At 38.4% G+C, this 13382-nt stretch overlaps 1 protein-coding gene across 1 annotated transcript in view; it reads right to left on the reverse strand.

Annotated features, from left to right (window-relative positions):
- Positions 1–6278, reverse strand: part of TRPM6 (transient receptor potential cation channel subfamily M member 6) — a 68327-nt gene extending 62049 nt beyond the window's left edge. The window contains exons 1-3 of the mRNA XM_062599797.1: positions 6153–6278; positions 5396–5475; positions 4491–4529 (exon numbers count right to left, since the gene is read on the reverse strand). Coding sequence (XP_062455781.1) covers positions 4491–4529; positions 5396–5475; positions 6153–6278 — 245 coding nt within the window. The remainder of the gene's footprint in view (positions 1–4490; positions 4530–5395; positions 5476–6152) is intronic.
- Between the last annotated feature and the right edge of the window lie 7104 nt (positions 6279–13382).

A 13382-nucleotide genomic window follows, 5' to 3' on the forward strand; every position in this document is an offset into this window, starting at 1 on the left:
GTGCAATATTAATGGAAATTTTGTAGAAGATCAGTTAGCATTAAAGCTTGTGACTGTATGAATAGCCTGGGCTCCAAATTCAACCAGTATTGCTGTTATACAGGCTCTGACAGGCTTCAGCCTGTTTTACAGGATTAACTTTGATGTAATTTATAACGACATCTGATACTCCAATTTCCCTTTAGATGTTTCTGATGTTAAAATACTCTGGAGAGATTTAGAGAAATCCTCCCCTTCTACTCTGTGAGATACTAAACAGCCTCTCAAAACTTAATGAATTCCTTGGGACTCTGAAACATTACTACTGGATCTAGGAGCAGGTTAGATGCAAACTTGATCTGCAGAACTCTAAAGAGGTAACATGCTTAAAGACAGAATAGTTTTACAGAGACGTGAAAGAATTAAATGGTGAAAGACAAATGAATTTGAAAAAATAATAGATAAAAAAGCCCGAAGCAAATTAAACAGGTGTACTCTTCAGAAAGGCACTTTCACACACCTAGAAACCATAGAAAGTATGTACACACATGTTTTTCAGCACAGGCAAATGACATTCAATCTATTTAATGCTCAACAAAAGCAGACTGGAGAAGGGAGGCATCCCACAGTCTTGAGGAATTAATAACTCAATTAAGTGATCTTGTTTGGTGGAGAATTAAAGAGTTGTCGAAGCCTAGCACTGCAAAAAACTACCATCAAAATATCATCACACAAGGATCACCTCTCATGTTATTGTGCCCTATACAAGCACATCAGCAGCCCTTCCTAGAGCAACACAAACTGCAGCAGCCTGCCTTTGCATAGCAAAGATCCTATGGGAAGAAACTAATCATCTGACATGACAAATCAGTGCAGTAGTCTTGAAACTGAGAGGGCCAATGAACTCCGAACTATTTTTGAAATAATGACATTTGTACTGCATGCTAAATGCTTAAATGCAAAAGCACACAGGGATCAGTCACTTTTGCAGAATGACTCAGTTACATTGAGCAGGCAGTAGAGGACTGCACGCAGACCTAACACAGGCACTGCAGGGTGTATGCACGTGCTTTTAGACCTAGGATTATCATATAGATATATGAACTCAAAAGGACTGGTATTTCCCAAACTGCTCTTGCTCTGCTTCAAGCTGGCATGCTTTCTCTAGAAAGGGAAAAGATGCAAATAACTTTTGAGCTATTTGGAAAGTCAAAAGCCAAGACCAGTAGACTTTCAGGACGGCTGAGGAAATCAGATCAGAATATTACATGGAGCTCTGTATTTTGCTGTAGATCTTTGTGCTGTAGGTGACAGGGCTCAGAGAGGAGCCACCAGCTGGGGTAAGGATCAAGTCAAGGATCGCTCGCAAGCACTTGACCCACACATGTCCCTGGGGATCTGACAGGCTGTACTCTAAGGGTGCTGGTGAGGAAGCTGGTAGCTGTCCTCATAAAGCCACTATACACCAGTTTTGATATGTTGTGGAGATTAGGGGAGGTTCCCAACGACTGGAGAGAGGTGAGTGCTGCACTCATCTTCAGAAACGGGGAAAAATTCTGTGGAACTGCAGGCAGGCCAGCAACATTTCAATCCCTGGGAAAATCCTGGAGGGTGTCCTGCTGGAGCCCGCATCTGCACGCATGAGGGAGAAGAGGGTGATCAGAAACAGGCAGCATGGATTTACCAAGGGTAAATCATGCATGACCAACTTGATTGTCTACTGTTATAAAATGACTGGATAAGTGGATGAGGGGAGAGTGGTGGATGTCATTTACCTCAACTTTAGCAAGGCTTTTGACAGTCTCCCACAATATTCTTGTATCCAGATCACAAGAAAAACATTTCACCTAGGGACAGCCCAAGAGTGGGGCCAACCTGGAGGGTGGTGCCAGCTCTGTCCTCAGCGGTGGCACCAGCTGAGTACAGCCCCGAGCAACCTCATCTGCCCCACAGCTGAGCCTGCTCTCCAGTTTTGGGGAGAGGGGAGGAGAGGGGAGGGGAGGGGAGGTCTGGAGCCCTCCTGCGGTCCCTGCCAGCCCAAACTATCCCATGATCATCTGAAGACACTGTGTATAGCTTTGAAGTGTCTTTGCAATAGCTTTTTCTTACTTACTTCAGAGGCTCACCAAGCTACTAATGAAATAATAATGAAAAGTCATACTTTGAGGAAAAAGGAGAAACTCTGAGGGTCAGCGGTGATGTTAAAGCATATAATAACAGGATTACAAAAGCAAGTGCCCTAGCAGGCAGCACTTCAGAGCCAGTATCCAAGAAATGTGCCTAAATACAGCAATACAGGTCAAATACAGCGATAACTCTCACAAAACAATGGAGATGCACAAGGTACCAGAGGTTCGGGCATCACATTGCTGAATAACCACACAGTGAGAGCAGCCTCAGAGCCGAGGCACAGCAACCTGGGGTGTATTTGGAAGCACCGCACTGAAGAGTAGAGAGGCCAGTCCAACACACTGGGGAAGTATGGACAAACAGATGTGCCAATACATTACTCAAATTTGATTAACAAGTACTTAATGGAGTTATTCTACATAGTATTTGCCAATAGGTGCATAGTGCACTCATGAACTGACTGCAAATCTTGAAATTTGTCTTTAAATAACACCCTTAAGACATTCCATTTGAAAAAAAAAATCGTTTGCCTAAAGTATTAGGTCAAATTGTAGTATACATCAAGTATATTCACATCAATTTTTGACTGTTATGAAAAACAAAAAAATCTCAGAAAGCCTAAAACTAGTTTCATTCCTGATCTAATAAACACAAAATAACCAGTTTCAACACTCACATGGAAACACTTTTCTCTTGTTTGGAATTTTGAAAGAAAAGATGTGCTAGAACAAAGCTATGTGTGCATCTTAAAAAAATACAAGAAAAGAGATTAGTTGTCATTTGGAAAATTGTGCCTCGAAGATAAAGACTGGTTGAAATGAACACCAGACACCCACACATTCTGCATATACAGACAGATGGACAAACAGGATTTACATTAGCTTAAAAAGTAGGAAAATGCACACCAACAAGTTAACAACAGTAAGAGGGGAACAAAATCCAATTCCGTGAGATCTAGAGAAAGGTAAAAGATGAAAATAATTTAAGAAGAAAATACTATGGCATGCACACTCCCACTTTCTCTCCTTCTTCCTCCACTCTTCTACTGTAGTATTAGCATTACTACAGCTACACAGTGTTTATTAGAAGGCTGATCTGGTTCAAAATTAATCTTATTTTTTATTATTTTTTCCAGGTTAATTTTGATACCAATGAGCTTCCTGAACCAACTTACAACATGATCCCAGTGGATGGAAGAGGGGAGAGAGAGAGACAGAATTTCAACAGTCTGATTTTAGATAGACTTAAAACTGTGTGAAAGCAACTCTGTTACTGAACACATCTGAACTTATCTACAAGTTAGCAGGTAGTATTAAAATTCTCCCTGCATTTCTACCTCCAAAATGCTTGAAAAATCTTAGTATCCATTTTCTTCTGCTCTGGGGCTAAATACACATGAAGCTTTCTTTTGGGACAGATATCAGGCAAAGGAAGTAGACCCACTGACAGCACATGCTGCACAGATCATGCACCTTCCTTTTAAGACCAATGTCCTTTACACTGATTTGATTTACATGAGTGTTTTGCTTGCTCTTTAGAAATTTTGATTCTGGTCTCAGGTAAAGCTTAGAAGCAAAATAAAATGTGAAATGTGTCATAAAAATGCAAATAGTCATGCTCATGCAGATGACAGAAAGTTTGCACCACCTTGTTAGTCATTAGTTATTGGGAACTCTTAGTTTTCTATTATTTCAGCTTTCAGAGAAAAGGCCTCATTACAAAACAACTGTCAAGGAAAATTAAAGTTTCGATTTAACAGGGACACCAGCTACAGCAACACCAGCTGCTATAAACATTGGATTGAAAAGATTCACAAGCCTATTTGCCTGAAAAATCCACACACCAGTTAAACACCAGTTGAAAATCACCAAAATGATATAAATTCTCTTGTTTGCCTTCCCAAGAGCAGGAACTCAGAGCAGCCAGTACAAAGAAGATGACAAAAATCTTTAGAAAAACAGTATCACCAGGGATGTGTCTATTGTCTTCTTCCTTCTCCCTTCATTTTATTCTTCTTCTTTCCCTAAATCCTAAGGTTCTTCACTGCCCTTCTCCCCTCTCTTCTATGGCAACCAGGATACAGCTGGAATTGTTACCCGTTTAGAGACACATTTCTGCCTTTCATTCCTCAGGAGAACATGAAGACACAGATACCTGCAGAAGTCCTTTGGATAAAATTTTCTATTTTGAGTAAATTGAAGGTTTTTATATAATTTATTGGACTATGGTTTATAGTAAGACTTCCCACAAGAGGCCCCCAGAAAGGCTCTTATGATATTTCCAGAGGAAAGGTATTTATGCTCTTGTTGCTTCCCAGATAAAGGTCCATTCTTACTTTAGCTCATTTTAAAAAGCATACACTTTCATTTATTAAGCCTTACCTGATTAAATTCTGGCATACCTGGCATCCTGCAGAACATCTGTGACAAGAGATGAATAATTAATACATGTATGTATAAAAGAAAGCACCTGTAATTGTGTTTTTAAAATACCAATTCACCTGTGAAAAAATTCTAATTGGTAGAATTAACAGTTGTGTATTTTTGCATTTAACCTAGAAAGATCTACTGGATAACTTCAGTGATTTGTTTGGAATTTTAAATCTCAGGCTGTAAGTCCAATCTGCATTTCATAGACAAGCTGTCATTTAAACTATTCATGTGTTCAAAACAACACGATCAAACTTAGACATTTACACCTTTAAGATGTGATCCCACCAAGTTTATTTAGGCAATACGACCGATTAGTTACACAGTCTGGAGAGCATGATCTGGAAGGTTTGTATTCTCAATTCCTCAAATCTGGGTTGAACATCTAATTTTTTTATTACTCTTTTCACATTCTCTGCCAGCCTGAGCAGACACCTGCATCTCAGAGCTGCTCATAAGCAACAGCAGACATTGTTTTCTACTTAAAGCCAATTCTGCTTCATCCTTTGAGGAAAGGAGAAAGCAGTAAAACAGGATTAAAATTTCCAGTGCAGTAGTAATTTGACATTAAGAAGCATGTCATTTTCCTCTCTCTCAGTTGGATGTTGTACCGCAGTTTTTGTTGTTGGACTGAAAGCAACAGACCTGAGAAGCCCAGGAAGGTTAATAGTTGTGGATTTCTAACTCAAACAACCACTTTTGAAAGGTACTGGTGACAGTGTCTATGAACAATCATAAATGTCAGCAATTGCTAACTGGGGCATCATTAAACTGCAAAGAATTGCACTAAAACTACGCCATAAACATTTATTCTGAGTCTTTCTAAATGCAGTAGAAAGAAAAATTCACTGCTTTACCTGTGAGGGTCTTTTGAACTGGGTATGATGTTGGCACATTCTCTTTTACTGAAGGCCTCTTCAATCCAAGATTTTGGGGACTGAAAAGACATTTCAGATATAACTACATTCTTGAACTTCTGAATATAATGTCAAAAATTACACTGTAACATCTATATTACTGTATATTCTGAACATCTCAATGATTCCCACCCTATGTTAGATGAAACCAAGCTCTATGACCAGTCCCAGCCATTCACTCCCAAGCTTTACAGAGCTGCACATAAATATGAATACTGAGATTTATGTCAGCCTCTATTAATGAACATGAGAACAATTTAGAGAACCAGTAAAAAACACACATATAATACAAGAAATGGCTAGGATGAATAAGAAGTGGAAACAAGAAAAGGAGGAGTTGCTTAAATGACTACATATTCTTTCTGCCATACGACTGGTGTGTGGCAATCTTATTAAACCTGTGAAAATCTGGGGGAAAATACAAGATTTTAAAATTATTTTTGTTTATTGAATCAGAAAGTGATGAGTGATTCTATTTATTATTATTATTATTATTATTATTTAAGAACTGATGTTTTCTATTTACATGTCTCCTGAACTAGAACTACAGTGAAATGCAAAATGCAAAAATCTAGGACCATTCTCAAAGATCAGACCTAGCACTTAACAGTAATGTCAAGTGGGATTTCTCCACTGACCTCCAAGGAGACTCTGAAAACTGACTTGATGAAGGCTGTGTGGCTGAGTCAATAGTTACTGTGGTACAGAGATCTTTCAAAGAATCTCCTGGGAGTTTTTGAACCTCTTCCAGTTCCAGTTTATCAGGATCAAAATTCCCAAAAGCAGTAACAGGTTTTTGGATGCCAAACTTTGAAAACTCCATGATTGGATTTAAGAAATACTAGAACATAGGAAAATATTCTTGCAGTTTACAGGACCTGTTACCTCAACAAAATGGATAATAGATAGATATTGTACTATAAAAAGTAAATACAATTATAATGATGAAAACTGTCTCATTGCCTCTCTACCTCTTGTCTGTCTTGGATAGTAACCTCTAAGACAGGGCATGGTTTATGATTAGGCACACAAGGCAAACAATAATGAACATTGACTCCTTACTTACTTCTTAAGTTTGCAAACACTCATCCCTGCACAGTACACTCCTGCCTTGTAAAAAAGTTTATGATAACTACCTGGCTCCGTGCTTGTTTGTAAAATGTCTCTTTCATATCATGAATTAGTAAAGAATTAAATTCATGATAATGACTGCTGAATAGAAGATTATGATCCTTAATAAAAACAGGTCTGTGTGAGATTTCCCGCTTTTGCTTCATATTCTTAAATATTTTCTGCCCCCACATAATCTTATAGCTAATCCTTTGGATATGGAAATTCAAGAGCTGTATAAATGAAACACCAAGATGTCTGAAGGTTTGGATCCAGCTTCCATCAAAACCAGAAGGAGTCGTTCCTTTAATTTTAATGTAGTCTGAATGAGGCCCCCATTGACACAGATGAAAGGGTTTATTAAAAATAGTTTGCTAGTATTAATCTGCGTGTGTGTTCTTCTGGGAACAACTAATTGAACTGTGTCTGGTTGAGCTCAGAAGGAAGGAACATCACCGTGGCAGATCCTCAGGGCTGGACAGAGCAAGGCAGGCAGAAAAATTAATTATATTTGAAAGACATCTACTGAAGACCAGGCATAAAAATTCAATCCAAAGAAAAACCTGAGAAACAACAGAGCAAATTTCATTCTTTGTCAGCATCTATGCTCTGTTCTTCTCAAAAGTCTTTTGGCAGGATTCGTATTAGCAACCAGTATTGTCTCGTGCTTCCCAAACTACTGCATCCTAATTGTTTGAGCTATCAAGGAAGACACTGAAATGTTTCTGACATTACAACATCCTGAGACTCGGGGTTTTTTTTTTTGGAAACCATTTCCTGTAAATCCTACTCTTGACTTATCAGAACTAGAGAATAAATTATTATTTTTTATTTTATGAGATGCCTTGAATATAAAGGCTTTTTTTAATTTTTTTAACACTTACTTTACTAAATTTCTCATTAACAAGAGTGGATATAATGGAATGGCTAGGAGACTTTTTGATGTGTGCTGAGTGGTACAACATAAGAGATCCTGTGTTCCCGACAGGCCTCCCAGCATTTGCTGAGGAAACATGCTCAGCCTTGTGAGAGTAGAGAGAAGAACATCTAGACCATTGTCACTTCAATTTAGTAACAGCAATAGTAATTTCACATAAACCGTTGGTATCACATTGTCTCAAGTGACTCCCCTTAAGCTACTTTATTTCCAGCATGATATAGCCCAGAAATCAAGTGTTATCTGCCTATTTCTTGAGGTGGGGTATATCATAAGCCAGGTGTGGAGGCCAGTTTTGGAGAACACAACCCAGTGTAAGAAGGACACTTCGCATCAGCCCAAATACCAACTTCCAAGCATGGTGCCAGCTGAGCAAGGGCTGGCACTCAAGTAGCCCATCTGTGAACACACACAAGAAAGGACGTGAAAGAAGTTTTTATCTCTGAAACTCAACAAATCTCATCATGCTGTCACAGAAAACAAGTTACAACAGATTTTTTTTTAATGATGGTAAGTCATCTGTAGTTATTTCAAATCAAAATAGTGATTTTGATTAGTGTAGTTATTTCAAATCAAAAGTGATTTAGTGTAGTTATTTCAAATCAAAAGATAACTTTGCTCTTCATAATCCTGAGAGACAGCAGTAAACTGTTAGCCAAGGTTATAACATCCAGTAAGGAAGATACAAATGTATCTTCTTTATTATCAGCTTCTTGAACATCCAAGCTGTCCTCTCAAAGAATATATCTTATTTTAAAAAATACTTTTTTAATTTTAGGTCTTTTTTAATATAAAAGTAATATTTAAAAATCTGGATGTTTTGTGTTAACATTCTATGAATTGGCGCAATAGCACCTCTTTTTCCCTGCAGCTGAGACAGTAGTGGCAGCGACCACCACAGAGCACAGCTAATCCCCTGTCGAGTGACCAGACAACTCTAATCACAACGGGTTGGAATCAAGGCCTAAAAAAGTCAGTGGAAAGAATCCTATTTACACCAATGAGCTTTGGATCAGAGACCGTGAACCTAACCTTGCTACTACAGAAATCACTAGCAAAATTCCTATTAACTGCAAACAAACAAGACTGTTACGAAATTAATCTTGACCCTTCAATCTTGAAATGCCAAGGATAGGTCTCTCCTAATGGCATAGCTACTACGAGCATAACTCCTCAACTCCTTTAACTCGACTTACTTAAGGATTCTTAGCCTTCAAGAACTTCTCAGTAATAAGGACTGAAACCATTTAAAAGAAAATTTGATAGAATAGGGAATTTTCACTCTGCTCTGCAAAGAAATAGAGTGTCTTCCGTCACAAATATTTCAACAGCAATCTTTGGTTACATACAAAAAGTTTGCCAAAGGCTAAATTGCATTTTCTTACATCCTTGCTTCTATAATTTTTAGATTCAGAAAATAGTAATACTTAGATTGCATATCATCTGTATATGATCAATATAAAGCCTGCCTAAATGTCTGAATCTCTAAGGTGGGATTTCATATCAAATGCTAAACAACTGCATTCAGCAAAAAACAGTTGGCAGTCTTTGGTGAAGTTCCTTAAAGAGATGGTGTTGCTAAAAACATAAAATAAAAAAAAAAAGAAAAAGAAAATATATGTCTATATAACTGTGTATCACTTTGTGAAGCACTGCAAGTTTCAGAACTGAAGGAGATACATTTCCCATTATTTTTACATAAAATTGAGCTGAAATCTTCAATTGTTGTATAAATTTACTCTATAATAATTGTATCCATATCTTAATCTAATACTTTAATAAGGTTTCTAAATTCACAGCCTAATCAGGAAAAGAGTTGTAATACTTCATACTTTTTACCATCATTGAAAGACTGGCTTCAGGATCAGACAAATAAAAATGAAAAGAGGAGACTTCTGAACTGCAATTCACTTGCTTTTGGTTTCTAGCTTTGTATCTATAATACATATATTTCTTTCATAAAATTGTGGTTAACATTTCAAACTTCAACAACAAATTAAAATGTCTTCCTTCACCTCAATGGGATATATATACTTCAAATTCATATCAACCTGTGCCATCTCTGTCACCAAACCCTGAAGGAGACAAAAAAAAAAAAAAAAAAAAAAAAAAAAAAAAAAAAAAACAGCTGCATGTTCCTTCACACTGGTAATTTTCTTTTTTGATATACAGAAGCTTTAAAACCAAGTTAATGGTGGACTTTTCTTTTCAGAAATTTCTGAGACCTTTACTTGGGAGTTGTGCCTTCTTATTTCTCGCCAGTCTGAGGATTAGGATTGTTGCCAATGCTTGCCTGCTGCAGAAGGGGCTTTGGAGATTTCTAGACTGATTTAGTCAATGAAGTGGGAAGAGTTTGGCTCTGGGATTTCAGGCACAAGAGTAGTTTTTAGAAAACTGCTTTCAATCATTTCTCCAATATCTTTAGTATCCGACATCCTTCCATAATGCGGTATTAAAGGGACACTGCCAGGTCAGATCTGGTTAAATGTAAATAGGTTAAAGATGAAGATTTCTAGAAGTAAAACAAGAGACCACAGGAAAAAAACATGTAAAAAAACACCTGCATCGCTCACTCCTGTCTGACCTTTTTGGACAAGGAGCGACAAAGGACAACCTCATATGGAAATAACCATCCCTGGAGAGGGCCAGGCTGTGTGCTTCCCTGCTGCTCTCCAGCGCAAGGTCCCGCGTGGGGTCCGGCAGCGCCGGCTGGGAGGCGCTTCCCGAACCGGGGAGGGGTCCCAGCCGCACTGTGCCCCTCTCCATCCGCGGCCACCGAGCAGCTGTGCAGCACTTCACGCCTTTGCATCAGAGGAACCGCGCGCGCAGCCCCGCGCTTGGGCACTTGCTAACTTCAGCACCCGCGCACGGGGAGCACTTCTGTATTTATGTCTGCTTGCTTCAGTCCGTGCCCGCCCCACCCCCTCGTAAAGACTTGCCAGAGTCAAAGCTTTCAGATGCCTTGCACCAGTTAAACAGCGGTAAGTAGGGGCTAATGTGCATTTGTCCTGCTCTGGAATTAGCTTCACTAAATCAAGGTCTGCACCAAACATTCAGCCCCTTCAAGGCTAGCATTAACAATAAGCATTGTTCTGTGGTTGAGTACCAAACTGAGGAAAACTAGGTTACACAATTTTTTTTAGTACAGTTAACTGCACTAATGTTCCCTTTGGGGTGAAAACGCAGATAGGCACATTTTCTAGAGAAACAGCGTACTATTCCCAACATGAACAAATTCTTTGTCAAAGGAAGTTAAAATCTCAGCAGCACACATCTCAGTATCAGAATATTTGTATTTATTATTGAAATATAACTATCTCTTCCACAAGAAAAGCAACTGCCTTTAACACACTATTGATCTAGACAGGGGCAGATAATAAGAAATTATATAATGAGCAGCCAATTTAAATTACAGGCTAGTTTATTTAGACAAAATATACTGTGCCGGAATCTAGCCAGAGCAACCAATCTGTGAGTCCCTTATTAAAATTGCAGGGCATTTGTATGGACAGCACAGAGAGAAATGGATTTCTATCCTGTATCTTAGCCAAATGATAAATTCATGAGGTGATACATGCTGCCAAGCACCATACACCAGCTGTGCACAGAATCCACTACACACAACCATTTTTCTAAGTCACTTCTCAAGGATTTGGGTGTTCCTGCAGATGTTAATTATTAGAGCCAGTATTTTTGCATATCTGGTAAGATTGACAGAATTTCAGCAAAACGTGGTATAGCTGAAGAAGTATGTTGATTAAGAAATGTTTGGTTACTTTTAACATATGAGAAGAAAACTAATGTTAAACAGAATATTTACATACAGATATTAAATGGGTAATAGATTTTTCCCAGGATTCTAGTATATTTGTACAGTAGTTGTAAAGAAATTTACCACTGGTGGCAAGGATTAGAAAGATCAGAAAGACCCAGAGTTGATGTTCATTGCCTGGGAGCTCTTTTCCTGTAATTGTATCTCTGAGAGACCAATATAGGGCAGGATGTGACCAACCCTTATTCAAATACAAAGTGAGGGGAGGGAAGGAAGGATTTCCCATTTGTACAGCCACTGCAAGTATCCAAAGTCTCTGTGCTCAGTAAATTGCTCTAAACTATTTCAAATCCTTTTAAAAATTAACTAAACATAAAGCAAGTCACTCACAAGAACATCATATACCTGAAATGCAGCCAGAGTCCTTGTAAGCCGATGCTCAGACTGTCTCGGATGCATTCAGGTTATAAGCAAAGCAGTATCTCTTGAACCTGTGGGTCTGGGAACTCATCCTGAGCTCTAAAAGCTAAGTCGAACTTACAGGTATCATAATTCTGCACATTATACTTTTTAACTCACAAGCAGGATGTCAGCAATATTTCTGCCTCTTTCTGCCCTTGCTAAGTTACTGCTAGCACTAAAGAGATTTCCAACTTAACAGGCTGCACAAGCTTTTTCAGGGCAGAGACTTTCTGGTTCAGCATCCATTACATGCATGCTTATGGCATTAAGTAATGTAACAACTGATCATAACAGAGAATAACACTTTGATTTCATGTAGGGAAGAAGTGCAGTGTAAAACTCCAGAGTGACACGCAATAAAACGTGAACCCTATGTGAGGTTCTCAGCAAACTCCCGTCTTCTACAATTTTACTGTGCATTTCACTATCGCAAGACAACAGTTTGGCTTTGTAACACAGACATGCCATGGTTCCCTTCCTCTGACACTAGTAGGACACTACATCAGTATATCTGTTATTAACTGATATATTTTTCTTTCACAATCTCACCCACTCTTTGACCAAGTGTTCAGGAACCTGTTCATCAGTGAAAGTATTGCCTTACAAGCAATTGAACTTGCAATAAAATTTTTATTCATACATTTCAAAAAGGCACATAGAAGTATTGTGCAAATTATTTAATTTGAATATTTTCTCTGTTGTTCAACATTTCAGTGAGTCCAGCTATAAAAGACAACTATCAGTTAATCCCAAATTGCCTTTGTAGGAAGTCTGCAGACTGCACACCATTGAAGAGTTTCTCTTTTTTCCTCTCTCAAAGATAAAATATCATTTCAAGTCACAGCAGAATTTCTGTGATAATCTGCTGGTAATTCATTCAACCATACCCACCATTAAGCATTTATTCTCAAACCTTTTTAGATACTTACACTAATAGAAGGGGAGTCACTTATGCTAACAGGGTAAATGAGTTAGAGAAGAATAATGGAACTTGGTAAAAGTCTTGAGTCATATTGAGGGGAGATTTTACATGATTTTGCCTAGCACTGATGGAGCTTGTCAGCTTCTTAGAAACTTACCAATTCAGCCTTAAACCAGCAGAGAGTTTCTATGGCATTTACTTTAACATTTCATCAACTGTACTTAAAAGCTAAGTATGTATGGCTAAGTGCTTTTCCGGATTGGAGCCTTGCATCATGAAAACATACCGAATATGTTGATCAAAATTTACCCAATTAAAGAAAGCCTCCTTGACTGTAACAGGCTTTCTAGCACATAGCTTCGGACCTCAAAGTGGACCACATGATACAATTACAAGAACACTTCTGATGTTTCAAACACCAGGAAATGTTTCCAGTGCACATAACACCCTAGGACATGCAAATAGCAGCAGGGTAGTGAAAACAGAAGGTAGAAAAAATCAGATAGTGAATTCTCTCCATGTTGCTGTCAAAGATCCTCTAACTTCATCCTTGCAAGCATTGAACCAGTCAAGTGAAGGAAAACTTAGTCCTCAATCTAGTCCTACTTAATTTAATGAATTAATTAATCCGTGATATCATTGAACATGTACCATTTTGGACAAACACTTCAGGCAGCACTCAAATCACAGTTCACATCACAGTTCAGTTTCCTCAGACTCACCC

This window comes from Rhea pennata, chromosome Z, assembly GCF_028389875.1.
Source record: "Rhea pennata isolate bPtePen1 chromosome Z, bPtePen1.pri, whole genome shotgun sequence".
Lineage (NCBI taxonomy): Eukaryota > Metazoa > Chordata > Aves > Rheiformes > Rheidae > Rhea > Rhea pennata.